Raw genomic sequence first — 24,608 nt, 5'->3', positions numbered from 1 at the left:
GCTACAAAACATACTAAACCTCTCACTCTCTTCATTCACACCTATTTCTGTGATTTGGCAGTCTTTTCTAACGACCACACCTTAATTTCTTCTTGACCACTTGCCTAAATACCACACACACAAGCTAACATAAGAGGTTTTGCATCTATATGTGGTATTAATGTGTGTGTATACAGAAAGAGAGAGACTGCTTAAGCTGGATTAAGATTGATGAATAGATACATACAATATCATCAGAGATCAACATCATTTAAGTATAAACATTTACCTGAGATTCCTTTGCTTCATCATGATGTATAGACAAAATATCCCTTTTTGGAAGAAAACTTACATGATGATGATGATAATGGAATCTAGCATGGAATCTAATGATAATAGATTTCATACAGAAATTTATCTTTTAGCATATTTTTAAGGATATGCCATAAATTCATAGGCCTAAGTGTGCTCAAATGTAATTTTGATTCCTGAATTTCTAAATTATGCTTTCAATTTGGTACACATGAGCTAGCATAAAAGTGGTAACCATTGTAATATAGCTATAATCATACAGTAACAATGCCATAAGAAGCTTAGAGTGAAACATCTAACGACATTCAGCAAATTAAATTTAGTTCTTAGTACCAGAAGTATGTGTTCAATTATTGTTTATACAGAATATCCAGAGGTGTGTATATACATATATCCAGGAATGCATGTATATCCAAAGGAATATACATATTACTATACCACAATTAGCATTAAGAGTGGAATTACCATAGAGCCAGTGAACTGCAGAGCACTAAGTGCACTTTGTCCTTCTCGAAATGTTACCCAAACTGATTCTTCCACGAACCTAGAAGTTTAAAAAAATTTTGAGAATTAACATTATATGAATAATAAGCTGAATATTTATTGTGATGTAGAAGTCAACTGCTAGTATAATGTATAATTTTATACAGAAAATAATTATAGGATCACAGTGGTTAACAACAATATAAAAAAATAAATAAATAAAATAAAATAAAAACACTAAACCTTATAAGTTACAGATGCCAAGAAATTATATTCTTGGTTTAATCTTTTATCCAATTGTAAGCGAACAAAGTTTGTGCATGACTGAGCTACTTATATATAGAGGCTAATGACTTTACATCAATTGTCTTAGTATCCCATAATGCAAAGTACATATCCTTACATACAAGTATAATGCTTTGCATTATAGGAAGAGCCACTACCCAGACCAGTTTTGACCTTTATTGAGGTCTCATCAGCAGGAGCCAGACCCGGAAGTGATACCAAGGTTGCAACCTTGGTATCACTTCTACTGTTTATTGCATTATGGGATACTAAGGCAATTGAAAAAGTAGCCCATTCGTGAAGTTACTTCACACATAAACTTTGTTTGCTTACACTCGGATAAAGGATGAAACAAAGAATATAATTTCTTGGCATCTGTAATATATAGCATAACCAAATGAAAAAACTTTCACCAAGAAACCTTATAAAAATTACTTTCACATCCACGACATGAATGAAAAATTATGTACCACAGCCACCAATGGACATTCAAGAACTAATTGCCTGTTTAGTTTTATTTTTTAACCACTATTAATATTAACTGTACTGTATTCACTCCATATGACTACTTCCATTCAGGCTGTGCAATATTTTCATGTATTTTTTCAGACTGAAAAACAAATAGAAGAAATAAAGTATTCAGAGAAATTTCTGAATTAATAACTGTCATCTGTGCATTTGTGTGGTTTTATATTTCTGTATGAGGAAACTCTTATCTATAAGGAAGAAGTACTAGAACTGTTGCACAAACTGAATTAGAATTCTGCAACAGGAACTGATAGGATGCTAAAAGAGTGTTCAGCTGAACTAGCTATTTCTTTGACTAGGATATATAATTTGAGTCTCAGAACAGGGAAGATTCCACAGGAGTGAATAGAACATATGGTAATCGCATCACATAAGGATGGTGCAAAGACCGATGTATTTAACTATCAACCAATCGATATCTCAGTAGAGATGGTGGTGAAGATTTTGGACAAATTGGTTAGGGCTCACACCCAGAAATGGGCTGATAGAAAATCTCTACTTTGCAATGAACAGCAGGGTTTACTAAGGGAAGGTCATGTTTTAGCAACTTGCTCACATTCTATAATAATGTTACTACTGAGTTAGAAAAGGGAGAATGGATACACCTTGATACTTTTAGATTTTGCTTAGGCTTTTGACAGAACACAGCATAGAAGACTGTTGCATAAATTGGAGAATATCGGATTGGATTATAAACTACCGGCATGGATAAGAGGATAGCTAACTGACATATCAAAAAGTCATATATGGGGAATGTGACTCTGCAAAATTCAAGGTAACCAGTGATGTGATACAAGGACGTCCTTTGTCATTCAATCTGTACATTAATGACACTGGGAAGGATTTGACATTCAAATTTTTTTTATCCTTTATTGTACAGTTCCTCACAGTATTCTTTCCATCTGTTTTTGATTTCCAATTCTTCTGTTAATACTCTCTGAAGGTCTTCACTGTTCCTCTGTGAAGACCATACATATCAGTGCTAATACAGCAGTGGTACTGGATGGCATGTTGGTCCATGTGATGTTATTCAATCTGTACATTAATGACATTGGGAATGATTTGACATGTGACATATGGCTATTTGCTGATAATGCAAAGATAGGGAGGGTAATCAGGAGTGCTGCTGATAAGCCATACTATTTAAAATGATTTAAATAGGCTGGAATTATGGGCCTGTGAAAATGACTGTCAGTTCAGCATTAATAAATGTAAAGTCATGCACTTTGGTGTGATCAGATATCACAATGTCATATTATATTGGTGGGATTATGCTAGAAGAAACTGATCAAGCTAGTGATCTTGGAGTTTTAGTAGACAGGAATTTTAAGTTCAAGAATCATATAGCAAAAATTGTAAATACAACCCAGAGAATTGCTATGCCGAAACAAACCTTTACATGTGAACAAAAGTCATTTTGCCTCTTTACAAGGCCTTGATAAAACCTCACTTGGACTACTGTGCACAGATCTGGTTTCCTTGTTTCCATAATGATTCTGATACAGTATCAGAATCATTATGGGGGGGGGGGGATCAGGATTGTGGAATATACTAATTGTGAAGACAGACTGAGAATTTGTAGGCTGCAGACAACAGGAGAAAGAGAGGTGACATGACTGAGTTACAAATTTCAGTAAATGGAATTTTTCATTTTATGGAAGACAGGGAAAGGATGTCCTGCATTCTTTCCCTAGCTTCCATTCTCTATCATCTTTTCCTTATGCATTCTCAACTTACCTTGGAAGTTGAGAATGTATGCTGTCAAGAAGGGGATGAAGGCTTGATTTTTCTCTCACAGAGTGGTGTGATTGGAATGGATTGCCATTGGATGTTGTGTGTGCAAGTAGCGTACAAGAACAGGTATGAGAGCTGGTGCAAATATTATGGCCTCCTTCAGTGAGTTCCTGACTCTCTGGAAGTCTCTTAATAATATTTCATAAAAAAGAATTTATCCAAATCTTGAAAACTCCCTTTTTTCACCTCTTCTGGTTTAAGGATTCCATGCACCATTTTGTATCATTCATTTGCTCTTTCTATCAATCCCCTAATTTGGAAAATTATTCTTAACACATTGGTTTCTTATCCTTGATTTTCTGAAGTCCAACTATTCAAAAAATGAAACCGACTTTCTTGGTTGCTTTAGAGTCCAAAAATCCAACTACTAGCTGTCTTTTTTCAGTCTACTGACTAAACTGAAAGAGATGTTGAGGTAAAATATGCTGGTAGCAATGAGCTGATATAAAACTGTCTACAATACACTTAAACACCATTATAACTAAACTCAATTAGTATAACGAACTATTCAGAATGCTTTTCTGTCTTGCAAGAACAACATGCAACTTTAATTATTTAATAACTAGTTTTGTACATTTTCGTGTACTTTCTCAGACTAAAAAACAGATAAAAAAAAGGTATTCAGAAAAATTTCTGAATTGATAACTGTTATTATTCAAATTAAACTTAAACTAGACGCTGAAAATCATAACAAGATGCAGACATGTGGCTCATCTTGTTATGATTTTGCAATGTGTATAACCTATTTCATAGCCTGATTCATTAATGTACAGATCTTTTATATATACTCCCCATAGTTTATTTAAATGACACCTTGATTTTTATTATGTTGAGCAGAACATTTTATTTTGCTTTCTTCTTGAAAGGCAATTTTTATGTTTTATTGTTTTAAAACTTTTGCTATTTTATTTGTAACATTTTAAATGTAAGGTAAAGAAGTAGCACCTTTGTAGTTGTCTTGTTGCTGTATATGTTCTGGAATATTATTAGTGTTTCATTGAGGAGATTCATACATCACAAACCCTGGCTGTCATATTTTCTTTTAATAAACTCATACACACTAGATGCGATCACTACTTCAACAGTTCCACTCACTCACAGTTCTGTAAGAGAAAAATCTGTCTCTCGTCCTTTTGACTGTACACAAATTTAACTTCCATGGATACCCCAATGTCCTCTGCCCATCTTCCACATAATGAAAAATTTCGTCAAATGATATAATGCCTTTTCAAAAGTTTTTAGACATCTCTACCATATCACCCCTCTTTCTCCTGTCTACCAGTGTCTGCAGCCACATACTATCAATCTATCCTCGTAATCTACATTCCATAATCACAATATCATATTTCTTCTTTGCACCCTTCCACAGATTCTTTATCCCCTCTCACAACCCAGGAGACCAAATCTACACACAGGCTAGATGCAGTCATATCAAATCCTTGAAGAAAGGTAAAATGAATTCCATATCATTATGTGTGAATGTTCATTTCAATATTGCAATTATAATAAGAATATTAATAAATTCAGTTTAATCCTTTATCCAAGTGTAAACAAACAAAGTTTGCGCCTGAAGTATCTTCAGGACTGAGGCAACTTGTGGTAAAGGTGGACCAAGCTCTCATCACTCCTTGTCTTAGTATCTCCCATAATGCCAAGCACATCTCCTTGCAGACATGAATAATGCTATGCATTAAGGAAAGGGCCACTACCCAGACCAGTTTCGACCTTTATTGAGGTTTCATTAGTGGGAGCCAAATCCAGAGGTAGTGATACTAAGGTGGAAGCAATGGAGAATACATATTTACCTATACGAGTCACCAAAAGGTATCTCACCTTATTATTAAATAACTCTGGATTTAGAGAAAGATGTTGGAAGTTACTTTCCACTTGGTTAGACTATAATACATTTAGTTTAATCCTTTATTCAAGTGTAAGCGAACAAAGTTTGTGCCTGAAGTATCTTCAGGACTGAGGCAACTCATGGTAAAGGTCTCATCACTCCTTGTCTTAGTATCTCCCATAATGCAAAGTACATCTCATTGTGGACATGTATAATGCTATGCATTAAGGGAAGGGCTACTACCCAGGCAGGTTTCGACCTTTATTGAGATCTTGTCAGCGGGGGCCAGACCCAGAACAAAAAACCTAGTTCTAACAACCTTGCTCGCTAAAACTCTTACTCAGTTTTCATGGATGGCCCCTAGTTCTCCCACCAGCACACGTGTTTGGAAAAATTTCCTCTGAATTAATCTTATAAAAACCTCTCAATAATTTGTCATCTCAATCATATCACCCCTTTTCCACCTATCAACCAGTTTCTGTAACCCACAAATCTTCAACCTGTTCTCGTAAGGTTCATTCCATAGACCTGCTACCATCTTGGTCACTCACCTTTGGATCCTCTCCTCCACCTCCTCCTCCTCATCACCAAGAAACCCTGGTGTGCAGATCCGCACACAGTAGTCAAGATTGGGTCTTATCAAGGCTCAGTAAAGAGAAACAATAACCTGCTTGTCTCTGCTTGACAAAGTATTCTTCTGTAACCAAGTGATCTGATGAGCTGTTTTAGTAACTTTTGCTATGTGCCTCCTAAACTTTAACTCCCTATCCACTAACACCCCCAAGTTTCTGACATCATCAATTTCCCAGAATACAGTTTCACCAATGTGGTATACAGCTGGTAATCTTTTCATCCCAAAATGCATAACCTTACACTTTGCTACATAAAACTAACATCCATTCTCCTTTGCCCAGTCTGCCAATCTATCCAAATCATCCTGCAAAATTTTGACATCATCTGTATTAACTGTTGCTATAGCCAACTTTGCATCATCAGCAAATAACTGATCCTTTCCTATATCGTTAATGAACGAATTAAACAGCAGTGGTCCAAGAACAGAACCTGTGGCAAGTCACTAGTCACAGGCCTTCTTTTGGACTGTACTCCTGAATAAACTACTCTCTGATATCTCTCCATCAACCACCCTCCTATCCATCTCACCAACCCTATATCCATCCCCATGTGCTGCAGTTTACTGAATAGAATTATATGTGATATCCTGTTAAAGGCATTTGCAAAGTCCAGCAGTATCACTGTAGTCCATTACCTTTATCCAACTCAGCTGTCACTGTATTATAAAATGTAAGCAAGTTACTAAGGCATGAAATACCCTTCACAAACCCATGTGCTGCCTCCCCCCCATACAATATCCTATTTACATCTATCCATTCCTGTATTTTGCTCTTGACCAACTTCTCCAATATTATGACAACAACTCCTGATATGCTGATCGGTCAGTAATTTGCAACATCAGTCTTGGAGCTTCCTCTATGCAATGGAACTATTTTCCACCCTCTTTTTACTCCCTCAGGACTAACCCAGAGCTGAGACTGAACAGTTCCTCTCAGATCCTTTCCTATATCGTTAATGAACAAATTAAACAGCAGTATGCTGTGACATAATTTTGCTAGGCTCAGAAGACATCCTTCAGAAGTTTATGGAATTCTTCAACAGTTTAAACAAAAAAATCCAATTTACATCAGAAGTAGAAAAAGACAGATCAGATCAGTTGCCTTCCTAGATGTGCTCAACCTCAGCATAAAATCATGGTATTCTTTCATTTGAAATCTACAGGAAAAAAACCTGAATACCAGGTGACATCTGCATGCCACATTACACAGCACAAAAATGAGGAATCATCGAAACTCTTAAAGACAGGGCCATTAGAATATCAAGTGATGACAACAAAAAAGAAATGGTTCTTTTAAAGACATTCTCCTAAAAATAAATACAATCTCAGTACAATCAATAGCATCTTAACAGGCCATTGCATATTCCAGAGCATATACAACAACAGCAATATAACCACAAAGGCACTGTTTCTTTACCTTATGTTTATACATAAAGTAGCAAAAAGTTTTAAAACAATACAACCTAAAAGTTGCCTTTCAACCACTACAGAAAATATCCAAGATATTTTCTGTAGTGGTTGAAAATATCTTAAATATCTCACCCACATCTTAAATGACCATGAGTGTACAAAATCTTCTGGTAGCATTTGATATGTTGGAAAAACAGGGTCAATCTGAAGAAATCCATCAAAAAAGAACACCTAAATGTGGAGAAAAAAGGGGCAAATAAATCAGGACTCTTATTTTACACTACAAAAGAAAAACAATTAAATTTGCAACTTACTAAACTACCAACAGAAATGAACAGTCATGTATATACAAGCCAAATGATACGATGCTCGATGTAATAAAAACCAAAGTCTCATCTTAAATGAACTATAGCAGCAGATATAAAAGACCTGCATATTAATGAATTAGGTTATGAGAGAAGTTATACAGCACTGTGCAACAACGAGCCATGTAGTTGTTGTTGCTATGGTTTTTGACATCTAGTCCAAGTTTAATTTCAATAATAACAATTAATTCAGAAATGGTTCCGTGAATAACTTTTTTTTTTCTATTTATTTTTTAATCTGAGGGAGTACATGAAAATGTTGTATGAAACCAGTAATTAAATATTACTTTATATTAAACGATTTTTTCTTGACCACAGAAGCTATGTGAATTGATTGGAAAATGTTGATCAAGTATCTGAGAAAAAACTATTTTAATACCAACTAGTTTCATCAACTAAAGCTGTTGGGCATCTTCAGGGTACAGGTCAGATGACAGGAACTAAAGCTAACAAAACATTTTACAGACTAGACATTAACAGAATTCTAATTATAAATTACAAAACAACACTAAATGTGTGCAACACTAAATCATGTACTCGACACATGTGCACAATACACATGTGGCAAGTACATGATTTCACTTGTTGTTTAGGAATGTTTTATAGTTAGTACTAAAGTTCATTTCTTGTGTGTTTAGAGATCTAATTAGGCTCTTCCAGATCTCAGATAAAATTAAAATCTTAATAGGAACCAAGGTTTAATTTTATCCGAGATCTGGAAGACCCTAATTAGATCTCTAAACACACAAGAAATGAACTTTAGTACTAACTATAAAACGTTCATAAACAACAACAAGTGAAATCATGTACATGCCACACATGTATTGCACACGTTTAGTGTTGTTTTGTAATTTATAATTAGAATTCTTTAATGTCTAGTCTGTAACATGTTTTGTTACCTTTAGTGCCTATCATCAGACCTGTACCCTGAAGATGCCAACAGCTTTAGTTGGTGAAACTAGTTGGTATTAAAATAGTTTTTTCTCAGATACTTGATCAACATTTCCCAAATAGTCAATTCACATAAATATTACTTTCTTTAAAAGAGTTGCATGTAGTATTCACCAGACATAAAAGCATGGAAATATCAAGCCACAGAAACCTTAGCTTATTAAAACTATTGCGAAGTTCCAAATGAAGTCTCATAAATCCAATAGCTATACTTGAAACAAAACCTACAGGTTTGTTCTCACCCACACTGAAGCATACAACAATTGCAAAACATCATCAAAAAATCTAAATCTCATTCTGAAAAGCTAAATACAGAAGACTTGCTTCTTATACAAATGGGAGCTGTGCCTCCTATCTGGGATTCCATTTCTCCATGTTTCAGGTGGTATTGCTGTAAAAATGCCTAAAGATCCATCCTCCTTACATCATTATTTTCCTTCAATTCTTGCATAGATAGCCAAGATAAATTACCTCCAAATAGACTAAAAACAGTGCACAAGTCTTCTGTAGCCTTTTACCAGAGAGAGAGAGAGAGAGAGATCAAAATAAGTTTGAATAACCTAGATATCAAAAAGGTCTTCAAGTTCTGATGATATCTGTCCCCAGGGCTGCCACTTCTTGGGATTTCTCCCAAGATCTAGGGAATTTAGCCGCTACCTAGGGATTTTTAATAAAAGACTCCCAAAATCTTGGGAAATTTGAGCAAAAGTTTGAATTTTAATATTTTTGTCATATTTTACTATTGTATTCACAATTTTTTTTTTTTTTTTTTTTTGATAAATAAACCGTTTTTGCTCTGTTCTGGTTTTGTTTTCCCTTTCTTATCACACAGGTTTTAAATCGTTATATACATACAGCGTAACCTCTTGCAGTGTTATCGTAGAGATCCTTGTGCCTGTACAGTGTTTGACAAATTGTTTAAATTATCAATATTTTTACTTATTTTCATATTTATGGTACTTCCAATCCAACCATATGGAGCCATCAAAGAAAAAACAGAAGTGATATTCTCAAGCATTTAAAGAAGATTGGTTAAAATATCCTGAATTAAAAGATTGGCTGCAGCAAGATGTGAACAGCAAAGATACCAGTTACTGTAAGTGTTGTAATATTACATTTAAAAATGCAAACAAATCTGTACTAATAAAGCATAAAGATTCAGCCAAACACAAAAGTAATTATCAGTCTGCTAAGTCGACAGCTGTTATTACTCAATTTCTTAATAAGAAAGTATCAACAGAGGATAAACAATTAGCTAGGAGTGAGTTAATAATTGCTAGCTTCTTTTCTGAGCATAACGTCCGGTTTTCTCATGTTGTAACGATGTGTAAACGTGCATGTCCATATAGCCAAATTGCTGGAAAGTTGGCAATAAAGAAAACTAAACTTTCTTATGTTATTCAGGATGGAATATCATTTGAAAAGTCTCAACTTACCAAAATATGCAAGAATCAAAAATTTTCAATTATAATAGATGAGAATACAGATATCTCTATCACTCAAATCATGGCTGCTGTTGTACGGTATTTTGATACAGATAAAAAAGATGTAGCTGATGCATTACTAGACATAGTATGTGTAGAGAACGGAAGTGCTAAAACTCTTTAAAGTGCTGTCAAAACTCTTCTGCTGGATCATGGCATTCCCCTTAGCAATATCATTGGGTTTGGTAGTGATAACCGTTCCTCCATGATGGGCGTTAACAGTGGATTTCAGAAACTGTTGAAAGATGACATCCCATCTGTTTTTGTGATGGGTTGCGTTTATCATTCATTTGCTCAATGTGCTAGTCATGCAGTCAGTATTTTACCCTCATACTTAGAAGCTTTTCTAAAAGATTTAACCTCCTACTTTCTCCCACAGTGCTAGGTGGCAAAGATATTTTGTACTCATTCAAGAAGCTGCTGATATAGATACACATAAATTCCCAAACTTGCTCAAACCAGTTGGCTGTCAAGGGAAAAAGTGGTATCAACTATTTTAGAACAGTATGATGCATTAGTTCTATACTTTCAAAATGAATCAAGGACAGATAAAAATTGACAATACATTTACTGACCTTGGAACCAGACCAATGCTCTTTTCCCTTCAGTATATTCTTGAAAAAGTAAATACATTTAATATAGATTTTCAATCAGAGCATTTCAGGTTATACCAACTATTCCTAAATGTATCAACAGAATATCTCAATTTACTTAGTTGCTTCATTAAAGATGAGATTTTAAGAACAGCTAAATTATCAGAAATTGATCCAAGAAACCAAAACAACTATAAAAATGTCAATGATATTTACTTCGGTGGTAGAGCAATGGAGCACTTAATTAGAAACCCTTTCGAAGATAACTCTATTTTGTTGAGATTTAAAAATGATTGTTTAAAGGTTCTTGTGGAACTTAGTTCGCAATAAAGAAAAGATTTGTCTTCGAAGAAGACAGCATTGTTGCAAAATTACAAATCTTGGACCCCATCTACCATTATTCCTCTTGTTGCTCAATTCCCCTCACTTGTTAATGACATTAGGTTAAATCAAATAGATGATGAGTGGAGAAGTTATCGTCTTGTAGCATCAGATCTACCAATTCCTAAAGATACTGGTGTTCATTGACTGACATAAAAGATGGCATGAATAATAATAAATATGGTTTACTGTCAATCTTACTATTCTGCCGCATTCATCTGCATGCGTGGAGCGAATTTTCTCACAAGTGAATTGTATGAAAACAAAATTAGCTAATTCATTAAAAACAGAAATTGTGAGAGACAGAATCCTAGCAAAGCAGTGCTTAGCGAGACAAAATGCAACGTGTACTTCTTGGGAGCCACCGAAAACATTAATCAAGGAGTTGGAAAGTCACAGTTCATAATAGATATAAAAATCGACTTAATACCGCAAAGCAGCAAAGGGAATGTGATCGACTACCAGAAGATATTGGCGAAGAAGAAGAGGGAGGAAATGTCAATTAAAGTAAGTTAAGCATGTATTCTTCATATAATATAAACTTATAATTTTTTTTTTAAATGAAAGTATACTTTGTTACAGGGAAAGAGAATGAGAATTAATAAAAAAAAAAGAGAAGAAATTGTAAAATTTAAAGAGGCAAAAGGTAAAATGAATTAAGTTTAATTATTAAATTATACAATTATAATATAAACTTATACTTTTTTTTACTTAAATTAAGGGGATATTAAATCCCACATAGTTTTAAAACCGAATAAGAAACTCAAAGATTGGAATCAGAGAGTTTCTTGCCGAATATAGTAAACTATAAAGTATCGGCGACACTAGAGTTAGCCAATGCAAGTGATCCTAGTACGTAGTACAATACCAGGGCAGCTCGTTGCAGAAGTGGAGGGAGTTCAGATCGCTATTCTTAGGTATTTTCCATAATGTAAAAACATATTTCCTAGGAAATGTATGCTGTTATTACATTATGGAGGGAGGTCACTACCCAGACCGGTTTCAGCCTTTTTTGAGGCTTCATCAGTGAGTAGCTAGACCTAAAACCGGTCTGGGTAGTGACCTCCCTCCATAATGTAATAACAGCATACATTTCCTAGGAAATGTGTTTTTACATTTCCTTTTCCAGGGTGAACTTAATTCTGGGGGTGCTGGTTGTTTAAGTGTATTAGGAAGAAGAGGAGTGTATCAGAGCCATGTGGCCAAATAGCAAACACATCATCAACGTAGCAAAGCCATATGGTTGGTTTCTGTGGGGCAGAGTTTAAGGCTTTCTCTTCAAAAGTCTCCATAAAAAAGTTGGCCAAGGGTGGGGAGAGTGGTGAACCCATGGCTCTATTTGTTCGTAGAATTTTCCTTGCCAAACGAAATAGCTCGAGTTCAAAGTAAACAGAAATGGGGCTGAGATATCGGGAGAAAATTTAGCTTGGATTAGCTCTAAGGTTTCTTTGAATGGGACATTTGTGAATAAGGAGGAGATGTAAAACTGAAGGTTTTGTAAGATTTTCTATGCTGGCTTTGAAATGGGCTGAGTTTTTTTATGTGTGATGGTGTGTTGTCAGTATAGTGTGTGAGCGCTTTGGCCAAATGTTTAGCTAATTTGTATGTGGGGGGGAATCAATGCCATCCACTATGGGACGTAATGGCACATTTTCTTTATGTATTTTTGGGAGTCCATATATATATATGGGGGGGGGGGGGGGGTATGGAGTTAAACAGTTTTAATTTGTTAGTGACTTCTACAGGCCAAGAAGTGACATTCTTAAGGAGCCTGTGGAGTTTTCTAATTTGTTAGTTGGTGGAACTGTACTCAATAGGGAGATAAGTAGTCCGATCTAATAACAGAGCATTAAGCTTATCTGTGTAGTCTGTTTGGTTAAGTACTACTGTAGTGTTACCTTTATCAGCTGTGGTGATTATTATTTCTTTGTTTTTCTTTAATTCCTGCAGCGATTTATATTCCTTATTGGATATGTTGGTTTTTAGTGGTCTAGCTTTGGTGAGAACACAAGCTACATCCAATTTAATATCGTGGGTTACGTGGTTTGGAAAGTGGCAGATTCCGAATTCAATTTGGATCATTATATCCTCAGCACTTAATTTTCTGGGAGCAATGTCGAAGTTGTGGCCATGTGAGAGAGTGCTGACTGCTTCGGGCTTCAAATTAACTGAAGAAAGGTTGACCACAGTGTCGGTAGGAAGTTTTGGTTCGGAGGTCGAGTTCCTTTTTAATTTCTCGAACTTCTTGATATGTCGGCCTCGTACTTTTTTAAATTCTTTATCAGCAGCAGTTCACGAGATGTCATATAAGATTGACCAAAATTCCTGGTTTAACATGCTAGAAAGCTCTTCTTCAAGCACCCACATAGCTAAGTTAGCGTTAGCTAAGAGACAGCGTGTAGTGGCGATTTGTTCTCATAGCAAAGCCTGGCTGGCGTGGTTATAAATTCAGAGAGTGTTGTAAATTCCTTAAGTAATTTAATAAGCATGTATAACTAACGTCTAAGCCTTTCTACGAGAAGAAGCAGTAACATAGCGGATATACAGTACCGTAATATACTTAAGCAGCGTATATATACGTAATATCTTAAGCAGCTTGTGATTGAAGCAACTAGAGGCTTTAATGTTTTGGATTTGGTGATAGCTTCACAAGATACAGTTGTTAATGAGGTGTTGACACTGCCGTCAGTTGGTGAGAGTGATCATGCGGTACTTGTTTGGAAAGTGATGAAACAGGAAAAGGTCACTGCCAAAAATGGATACGTGTGGAAGTATAAAGCAGGTGATTATAGGAAGCTCTGTAGCCAGTTAGCATGAGTACATTGCATAGATGAGCTGAGCAAAAAGGATGTTGACAATGCATGGAAACTCATAAGAAAATATCTGACAAAAGCAATGTATGACGACTGCATACCAAGAGTTAAGCGAGTAAATAGAGTTGGAGTGAAATGGATGAAGAGTGAAATTAAGCAAGTTATGCTGAAAAAGAAAATGTTATGGAGGAGGTACAAGACAGTTAGTGGTGATCAGATCCATGAAGAGTATAAGGTGCAAGCTAGAAAGGCGATGAGAATGGTAAAGAAAGAAAAGGTGCAGTATGAGAGGAGATTGGCTGGTCAGGCCAAGGTTAACTCAAGGGAATTTTTCCGTTACATGGCAAGCAAGAGGAAGAATAATTATGGAAGATTAGCATTGGTGGATAGTCGTGGCAGCAGACTAATAGCTGCAAAAGATATAGTGGAATTATTGAACAAGCACTTTATCAGCATATATCATACTGGTATAAATGATCCAGTACAATATATAGAAGAGAAGCAAGTATTAGGAGAATTGGAAGTGAAAGAAACAGAGGTATCAGATGTTAGTTGGGTTAGATGTGAATAAGTCTGTGGGAATGGATGACATATCACCACGTATGCTTAAGGAATGTGCACCACAGTTGGTTATGCCCTTGACCTGGTTATTTAATGAAAGTCTTGCAGTGGATAGGGTTCCTAAGGAGTGGAAAGAGGGCAAAATAGTACCACTACACAAGAATGGTTCTAAGACAGAAGTCTCCAACTACAGTTGGACTTCTATATAACTGCAGTTGTGGTCAAGGTGTTGGAGAGATTGGTAAGGAATAGAATACCGAATTGGGCTGATGGAAATGGCATTCTTTATGAAGGTCAGCATGAATTTGTAAAGGGTAGCTCCTGTTTCAGTAATTTACCTGCATTTTATGATAAGGTGACAAGTGTGTTAGATAAGGGAGAATCATATATAGTGATATTCTTAGACTTTGCAAAAGTGTTTGATGGATTACCACACGATAAGTTGGTGTACAAGCTGCAGAGGATTTGAATAGACAGTTAGATGGATCAGAGATTGGCTTTCTAAACGATACCAGCAGGTTGCGTATGATGAAGCAGATTCTCAAAAAAGAAGGGTAACCATTGGCAAGCCCCCAGGGTTCTGTTCTTGGGCACCCTGCTGTTTAACTTGTTTGTAAATGATATATCATGTGGATTGACTGGGGATCTTCAGTTATTTGCTGATGATGCAAATAACTGAAGAATTCTAAGGAAGAATTATAAGTAGCACTGCTGATGTTGAATCCCTTCAGGAAGATTTGATTAGACTTCTTACTTGGACAAAAGAGTGGAGTTGTAGTTTTAACATCGATAAGTGCAAGGTCCTTATATTTCTGCATTTGGAGTGCAGAAATATAAAGTTGTGCACTATATTGATTGTGCCATACTGCAGGAAGTGGATGAGATTAAAGATTTGGGAGTGTTGGTTGACAATTGATAATAGAGGCGAGTGACTAAGACAATATCGGGACTTTGGAATGCTGGTTATGGAGAGAGGTTGAAGAGATGCGGATTGCAGAGTTGGTGGATAGGAAGAAGAGACGTGATATGATAGAGATGTTTAAGTTAGAGAATTTTATTAGATTAACCCACAGGAGATTATAAAAAGAGTAGAAGGTGAGAGGGGAAGAACCAGAGGTTATCCCTAGAGGTTATGTAAAGTTTTGGTGAAGAGGGGTGTGAGGAGATTTTTTATATGGAGAATTGTCAGTAAATGGAATGCATTACCAGAATGTGTTGTTAATGCAAGGAGTGTAATGGACTTTAAGATTCTAAATGATAAATATGTTTTCAGTTGAATAAACCTCCAACGATTAATCTGTTTACTCCATGGAGGGTGTAATAATAATAATACTTCTCTGAAAGGAAATGTGCTGCTCATTATAAGAAACTAGGATCAAGTGGAGCCATCTCCCTCCTCATACTTAAGTAAAAAATAAAACCAAGAATATAATTTCTTCATCATCAAATTCCTGCCATACACCATCAAGGGGTGTACAGGATATGATAGTACTACATGAAAAATGTACATCATTACTAAGTTCTCCTTTCACAACACAGTTGACATTTTCAATGATTCTGCCTATTTTCATTGTCATTGCCTTTTTATTGTTGACTTTCATACCATATCTATTACAACAGTTATTCAATTTAGTCAGAGAATAATGCAGACGTGTAGCGGATTAATTTAGAAGTATAACATCGTCCGCATAGAGCAAAGAGCTGACATTAACATCTCCAATTCTGATAACAAGCTTAATACCACTTTCCTTCATAATGTGATCCATATAGATAACGAATAACAGAGGGGATAATGTACATCCTTGTCTCGCACCAGATTTAACATTAAACCATCTTCCTGTACTTCCTTCAATTCTAACTGCTGACTTACAACTCAAATAAAGACTAAGTATTGCTTGATATAATGCCCCATTGACACCATATAACTGTAGCGTATTGAACAGCTTCTCTCTTGGCACCTTGTCATATGCCTTTTCCAGATCGACAAAACTCAAATATAGAACCCTGTTATATTCCCATGCTTTCTCAACTATTTGTCATAAAGTGAAGATCTGATCCTGACAGCCTCTGTTTGGCCTGAATCAAGCTTGTTCTTCACCAAGCTTTTCTTCCACGATTCCTTTCAACTGTTTCTCAAGTATGCTTGAATAAATCTTGACAGGAACACTCAGCAGGGAAATGAATGTAATTCTCACATTCAGTTTAACATGGGTACTATGAGAGCTCTACTCCAATCATCGGGAATTTGTCCCTCTGTCCAGGCTTTCTTAACTATGCAGTGCAGCCACTGTAAGACTCTTATACTACCATACTTCAGCATTTCTGGTCGAATATCATCTACTCCTGCTGCCTTTCCACATTTCAAGCCTTTGATGGCTTTTTCTACTTCAAGTATGGATATATATTCCTGACTGCATGCCTGGTTAGTGTTTTTTATCACTGTGCTGTCATCACTGCTTGTTTCATTTAGCAGTTTTTCAAAGTAATTACTCCATACTTCAAGGATATCTTTTTCTCCTGTTTTCATTTCACCTTTATCATCTCTAATTCCTTTTACAGCACTCTTTCCTCCATTCCTAAGCTTCTTCAACAACCTCCAGAATATTTTGCCACCTTCTTGATATTTATTTTCTATATTCTTGCCAAAGTCCTCCCATGACTTTTGTTTAGCTAGTTTTACACACTGTTTAGCTTTCTTACATTTGTCTCTGTATTCTCTAAGAGCAAAAGCTGACTTATTTGCCAGGAACTTTTGATATGCTTTCTTCTTTTCCTTCACTGCCTCTTTAACTTCCTGTGTCTACCATGGAGTTCTGATTTTTCTATCCTTTCAGACAACCTCACCACATGCCTCTCTGGCTGAATATCAGGGTTTTCTTCAAGGCTTGTCACTGAATCTCCAAGGTTTGGTTCCTGTTCTCAAACTCGTTCATTTTTTTCTCAATAATCTTTGTGTATTTTAGTCTACAGTTCACATCTGAGAGCAGCTGAACTTTTATTTGCTTTAAAACTTCCTTACATGTTATTCATTGCAATATGATATTCAATTTTATCCTGCTCAAGACTAAATAGTGATCACTTCCAATTTCAAATCCTTTGTACACTCTGGTGTCCTGCACCAGGGAGAAAACATCGCTATCAACAATAACATAGTCAATGAGACTGTTCTTATTCCTTGCCTCTTCTCTCCATGTGAATTTGTGCACATTTCTATGCTAGTAATAACCAGTCAATGTAATAACCAGAAATCAAACAAGTATTTGCCATTATTATTAGCTTTGCTCATTTCTCCAAATTTTCCCAAAATAGTTTTGTATGTTTGTTTAATTTCTTACTCTGCTATTTAGATCCCCAACAAGGACCAACTTTTTCTTTTTCACTGTGTTAGTTGCTTTCTCTAAAGCCTCAAAAAATTCCTCCACTTCTACCTTGGTAAAACCTTCTGTGGGACCATAGGCACAAATATGTCTCATTGTCCAGTTCCGCATTCTCATATTTGCCCACATCACTCTACTTGAGACTGCCTGCCATTCAAGAAGATTAGTGTTGAATACTATGACTACTCCTTCTTTTCTTTGATTGTCATTGCCTGAATATAACATTTTGTATTTATTGCTCAGAAAGATCTCACCAGTTTTTGTCTTTTTTGTTTCATTCATCCCTATTATGTCAATCTGGTACTTATTAATTCCTCAGCTAGCTCCATTTCTTTGTCATTCAGGCTTCTTATGTTGACAGTACCGATCTTTAACTCTGGTGATGTTGAGTTAGGGTTTGTTTTCATGTTTGTTCCAGTAGCTGACTTTTTGCTGTTCGCCCTGGTTCACTGGCGAAAGCAATTGGGGGGGGGGGGGGGGGGCTTGTTTAACCATGCGACGCCCCAGCCGGCATGGAATTTTGTCATGCTGTACCATCATTTTGTATTTTTATTTAAGCCAATAAGAATACAATTTGATCAGCTCAATCTCAAATTGGCAGCTCATACTCGTTCGTTCAGTATCCAGGTAGATACCCAACAGGGTGCACCATGAGAAGGTGAGGATTGGACATTAGGTCAGAAGCCCTGGTCGGTTCTCCGCATTCCTTTAAAGGCTATGTGGAGGTCTCCTCTCAGTTATATAGCTTTGTCCCTTAAGCACCCCTACATAATGTCTTGTCAAATATAATTTATTATAGTGAGTCAGCCTGTTCTAATAACAGTAATTTACAAAATCATACAAAATTTTGGCGTCTTCACAATTTGAATTCTGCTACCACTGTGTATAAGACAAGCAAATTAAGTGATGATTTTTATCTGAAGTGGAATGAAATCAAACTAAACAAGTAATAATAAGTAATAATAAGTTCACCTAATCAGAACCACCTCTCCTACACTGGAAAATAGTTGCCACAGACCATTAATAAAAACATCATCAAAAATAGTAGATGAATCATTAACTTCCCCTTCTACATGAACAACTACAGTGCCATCTGGTGGTCCTGACATCTCGATCACATTGAGGAGAACAGAGTCACGTCTAATTTCATCTACTTTCAGCACATCAACATCCATATATGCAATTACTGGTCTGAAATATAAAAGAAATATGATTATATGTCAAGAATATTAAGCCTCATATTAAATTCTCCCAAATTGAAATTAAACAAGTTAAGATGCATCATAATACAATATTAATGTCCCACAAACTAGAAATAGATCCAAATTTAGCTTAAATATTGTGGATACCTTTTATATTGTCATGTTTAACATATATTTGATATATCTGGCTAACTGTGCCATTTATAATGGTCAGATCTAAAGCAAAACAGACAGAACATTACAAATTTCATTAAATTCCATTCAAGTAGAACAGTTTTTTTTTTTTTTTTTTGTAATATTAAAACCATTTGGCTAACTTTTATACTAAAAACGATCTGATTTAAATAAGAACTGAGATGAATGCCATGACAAATTTTAGTAGGTTCCATAGAAAAATTTCAATAACACCTTTCCAGTTAGACAAAAATAACAATGTGGATGTGATAAAACTAACAAAAATTGATTAACAGGTGCTTAAGCATTTTAAATGTAGAAGCATCATTGGAAAAGGATTTAGAAAAGAAATAAGGATTCAGATTAAGAAATAAGTATAAGATGATATATTCAGACAATATATCATATTCAACATTATACATGGAGATAAACTTCTTGAATGGGAGGCAATTTTAAGAAGAATAATACATGTAAATTCAAATGGGAAACTAGAAAATTAACTTCTTTGTTCCTATGATAATTGAAGTTTTCAATAAACAAATAGAGGAATTCTTTAAGTCAGTAGCAAGGACAATTGACAATGGTGAAAAAGAACAAGGATGTTCTCAACAGAGGCCTAAACAGCAGAGTAGGGATATGCAACACAAACTTACAGAAATGTTAGAGGACAATTTTACAGGAAAAGGCAGAGATAATCATACTGTTAAGTACCTTCTGGAGAAAACACACAAGAAATAAGAAATGTTTTGGTGATTATGCTATTGTTGATGGTAGAATCTTCAGATTGGCTCAAGATACAATAATATAAATGTATACAGGCAAATGAAAATAGGAGGTGCTCTGCATTTACTTTAAGCAGTTTAAAAATAAGTATAACATTGAAAAGAAAAGATACTACAAAAGTTTGATTCATTTTCAAAGTTAAATAACTCTCAGATTTGACATCTAAGACACACCATATAACTGTACCATTTTGAACCATTTTTTTTCTTGGCACTTCTTCATATGCTTTTCCAGATCTACAAGAACTGAAATACCAATCCTTGTTATATTTCGATGATATCTTAGCCCATTTATCTTAGAATGAAAATCTGATCTGACAACTTCTTCTATTTGGCCTAAACCCAGCTAGTTCTTCTCCAAAAGTCACTTCTACAATTTTTCTTTTCTCATATGCATGCATAAATCTTACCAGAAGCACTTAGTAGTGAAATTCTCCTGTAATTTTCACAACAACCAGTTTTATTTCCCTTTTATTAGATGAGTAGCATGAGAGATCTACTCCAATCATCTGGAATTCAACCCTCTGACCAGACCTCCTGAATTATGGAGTGTAGCCACTGTAAAGCTTTTATACCTCCATATTTGTGCATTTTGGTTGAATATCATTCACTCCAGCTGCTTTCCACATTTCAGGTTTTTTTACAGCTTTTTTCTACTTCACATATTGATATATAATGCTGATTGCATTCTGTTATTGTTTTATACCATTGCACTGTCACTCCTCAATTCATTTACTGATCTTTCAGTTATTATTTCACACTTCTAGAATATCTTTATCTTCAGTTTTAATGTTATCTTTATCATATCTACGTCATTTTATCACTCTTTTCTCCATTTCAATGGCCTCTAGAATATTTTGCCACCTTCCTGATATTTATTTTATATGTTCTTACCAAATTTGTCCATGACTTTTTTTTTAAAAATTTGTTTTACACAGTACTTCACTTTTTTGTTTTTCTCTGCATTCTCTAAGAGCACAAGCTGACTTACGAGGAACACGTTACTTCTTTTCCTTGACTGCCTCTGCTGAGTCCCATGATGTTCAGCTTTTTCTGTCCTTGCACAAAACCTTACTACACACCTCTCTGGCTGAAAAAAAGAATGTTTTATTCAGAAGTTTGTCACTAAATCTCAAAGGTTGTTCTTGTTTTCAAACTCTCTTCTCATTTTTACCTGAATAATGTTTGTGTATTTGAGTCTACAGTTCACATTTGAAAGCTACTCAACTTTGATTTATTTTAAAACTTTCTTATACCCTCTTTTCAATATAATATTCAATTTTATCCTGCTCTAACTAAATAGTGATCACTTCCAATTTCATATCCTATGTATACTCTTGTGTCTTGAACCAGTGTTAAACAATGCTATCAACAATAACACAGTCAATAAGATTTTACTTATTTCTTGCATCTTCAAACCATATGAATTTGTGCACTTCTTTATGCTGGAACATGATGTTAGTAATAAGCAATCCATGTTCTGAACAGAAATCTAGCAGGTACTTACCATTATTAATCAGTATTACTCTTTTCTCCAAATCTTCCCAAAACATTTCTATATGTATAGTAATCATCTCCTACTCTGCTGTTTAGATCCCCAACAAGGACCAACTTTTCCTTTTGTATTATGCCAATTGCTTCTCCAATGTTTTGAACAATTCCTCCTTCCTTAGTAGAACTATCTGTGGGACCATTTCCCCATTCTAATATTTGTCTATATCAATTTACTTGATATTGCCTGCAATTCAATAAGATTATCCTCAATACTGAGTGTTGAGTACTCTATCTACTCTTTGTTTTCACTGATTATAACATCCTGTATTTGTTGCCTAGAAAGATTTCACTCCCCATCCCAGTAACACCTATTATTCAATAACACCTTCTGCTAGTTCTAATTCTTTTCCATTGATTCTTCTTATGTTGATGATGCCAATCTTGAACTCAGCTGAGGCTGAGTTGGGATTTGTTGCAGTAATTCTCTTTTTTTTTTTTTTTTGCTGTTCACCCTCAGTGCAGGGAACTGAGCCTTTTTTAACCAGATGACCCTACAGCTGACATGAAATACTATGGAAAAATTTTATATATATATATATATATATATTTATTTATTTATTTTTTTGTATGAGTATATATAATTTATTTGTTGATTGTGTTTACTCTTCTATCCTTTCCTTAAATCTTGGTCTATGCTGTATTATTTATTTTTATTTTTTTACTTGTTATTTCTTCAACTCTAAAATTTTGTCCTATACACTTCTTACAGACTTTACCCTTATTATTACCTCTAATCCTTGGCCACTATTAGTGTATTGCCCACGTGTGCAAAACCCTATAGACAAAGAAATTGTTAGAATATGTTAACACATATTCTAACAATTTCTTTGTTAGAATATGTGCTAACCCTGTTTCAAATTTCGGAAAATTTATTTGTTCATGCTGTGCCACCAAAATTCCACAGATAAGAGAAATAAATTTCTTTATCTAAGAGCAAACACCTAGTATGGCACACAATCCTGTATCCTTTCCTTATCTATTTCTAAACACAATAATCTAATATATTTTTATTTCGCACTGCAGTCATGACTATCCCCAATATTTTTACATATAGGTTCTTTTTATGAGTGGTGCATTGAGATTAGTGATCAGGCAAGTTATTTGGTTAAGAAGAAAAGATTTATTCATTATTAATAAAGCAAGTTACAATTATTTTTATAGACACTAACTTAACTAATGTTGGTATGAAAGGTAAATAAGATAACTCAACATAACATGGACATTCTAGTTCCCTTACAACATGAAATATTATTTAATACTATTAAAATGGGATGTCCTTCTAATTACTTAACACTCCTAGATTATTTTCACACAATTAATGGTTCAAGAACTACCCAACAATGACAAACTAAATTATTTTCACACTGCACTTTTCCAAGTTTTCTGACTCAGATCAATCATTCCCTATTCATGGTTCAACTCCTAAAGTCCTACAGCACTTCATAAATAACAGTCCCTTTTATCGTCACAATCTAACTTTCTTTGTATACAAGAACTGAAAAGTTCTTACTTTACCGAGGTGTCGGGATCTCACTGGCTAATACTTGAGATCATCAATTGGAATTATACAGCTCGCATTCTCTTCGTTTGGTTCCTTTTCAACGAGGTTACCTGGCTGATACATTCCTTAGGTTCTTGCTTCTGGAAGGTAGATATGCGAATACGATCACAATTCGTTGCTTATGATGTTCACGAACACTACTGCCGATGTTGATCCACGAGGTTCCACATTTTCTTCTCGGCCTACGCTGACCTTCTGCTATGCCGAGACCTATACGCATGTTAGCATTCTACTTGGCCACATAGCCTCTCTCATTCATCTCACTCCGACTTCACTGGAACTTCCCTTCTCCGGGGAACGACTGGAACAGATCAGAGGCAAAAAACCAAAAGACAAAACCTCATTTTTGTGTCGCAAAAAACTATATACTCTCTCGATGACCTTCACACAGCACCTCAATTCCTCTGCACTCCATTCCAATGCTTCTCGTTCTCATCCACAGGAGACCCTCCCTGCGCAATGTAGACCTTTGCGTACATGATGGCCTCAGGTCATGATTTAATCTTCTTATCTTGTCTGGGATTTTAGCCTAATGTTTGCATGCTAACACATACTTCACCCATTCCTAAATTGCTTCCCCCCCTTTTTTTTTCCATAAGACATTTGACGATACAATATTCAGCAAGTTTCAAATCAAGGATGTTATTATCATTTCATTTACATTCAATTTCTTTTCATTAATATACAAGTATTACATCCAGAATTTAGATACTTGTTAAATCTGAATGAAGGGTAATACATTATAAACTCTCTTTCATTCAAGATTTAACACTATCATGCTGTACCATAATTTTGTATTATGGTTTAAGATGATAAGAAGCCAACTTGGTCAGAAATCCCAAATGGCCAGTCCATCAATGTTCATTCAGTATTCAGGTGCATCACAAGAAGGCAAGGATAGTCATTAGTTCAGAAGCTTTGGTTGGTTCTCCACATTCCTTTAAAGCCTACATGGAGGTCTCCTCCCCGTTATCCTGCTTTGGCTCTGATGCATTCCCATCTGATGGTTATACTCTTTAAGTACAATCAGTGAAAGTCTATAGGATGCCTTACTAAACTGAATAATGCTGTAACAAGTTTGATATCAAAATCAGCATGAAAAGACAGAGTGTGAATATAGACAGGAATACTGAAAACATGAATGGCAAACCTGAAGAATGAGATACACATTTCTATTATTTAGGCAGCATTTTTAGTGAAGATGATAAATGAACATGGAAACAGACAACAGAATTAGCAAAGCTGACACAATAAGGAGTCAAATGAAGAAATTAATATGGAATGAAAGAAATTATTCAATACATTAAACTACACATAGACCAATTGTAACTACCAGGTCTGAGATTTGGGTTAGATATAAAGCACTTGATCAAATACAATACCACATATAAAAGAAGCCTCAGAAAATTACAGGCTTCAGTGGCTGAATCACATTAAAAATGATATTAGAAAAGGAACTTGACATTGTTAGTATTCAGGAAATGTGTGAGCAGAGTTAATCTCGGGTAATATGGTCACTTACAGAGAATGCAAAAGAAAAGTTAGTAA

General features: G+C 35.2%; 1 protein-coding gene across 1 annotated transcript in view; it reads right to left on the bottom strand.

The window, feature by feature from the left end:
* The window catches only part of Synj (synaptojanin), a 384,587-nt gene that overhangs the window by 57,675 nt on the left and 302,304 nt on the right, over nt 1-24,608 (bottom strand). The window contains exons 19-20 of the mRNA XM_090410710.1: nt 18,760-18,978; nt 757-835 (exon numbers count right to left, since the gene is read on the bottom strand). Coding sequence (XP_090266836.1) covers nt 757-835; nt 18,760-18,978 — 298 coding nt within the window. The remainder of the gene's footprint in view (nt 1-756; nt 836-18,759; nt 18,979-24,608) is intronic.

Source organism: Typopeltis vanoorti, chromosome 20 (assembly GCF_054136105.1).
Source record: "Typopeltis vanoorti isolate ZY-2024b chromosome 20, IOZ_Tvanoo_1.0, whole genome shotgun sequence".
In the NCBI taxonomy this organism is placed as follows: Eukaryota; Metazoa; Arthropoda; class Arachnida; order Uropygi; family Thelyphonidae; genus Typopeltis; species Typopeltis vanoorti.
This window is presented reverse-complemented; position numbering and strand designations above follow the sequence as displayed.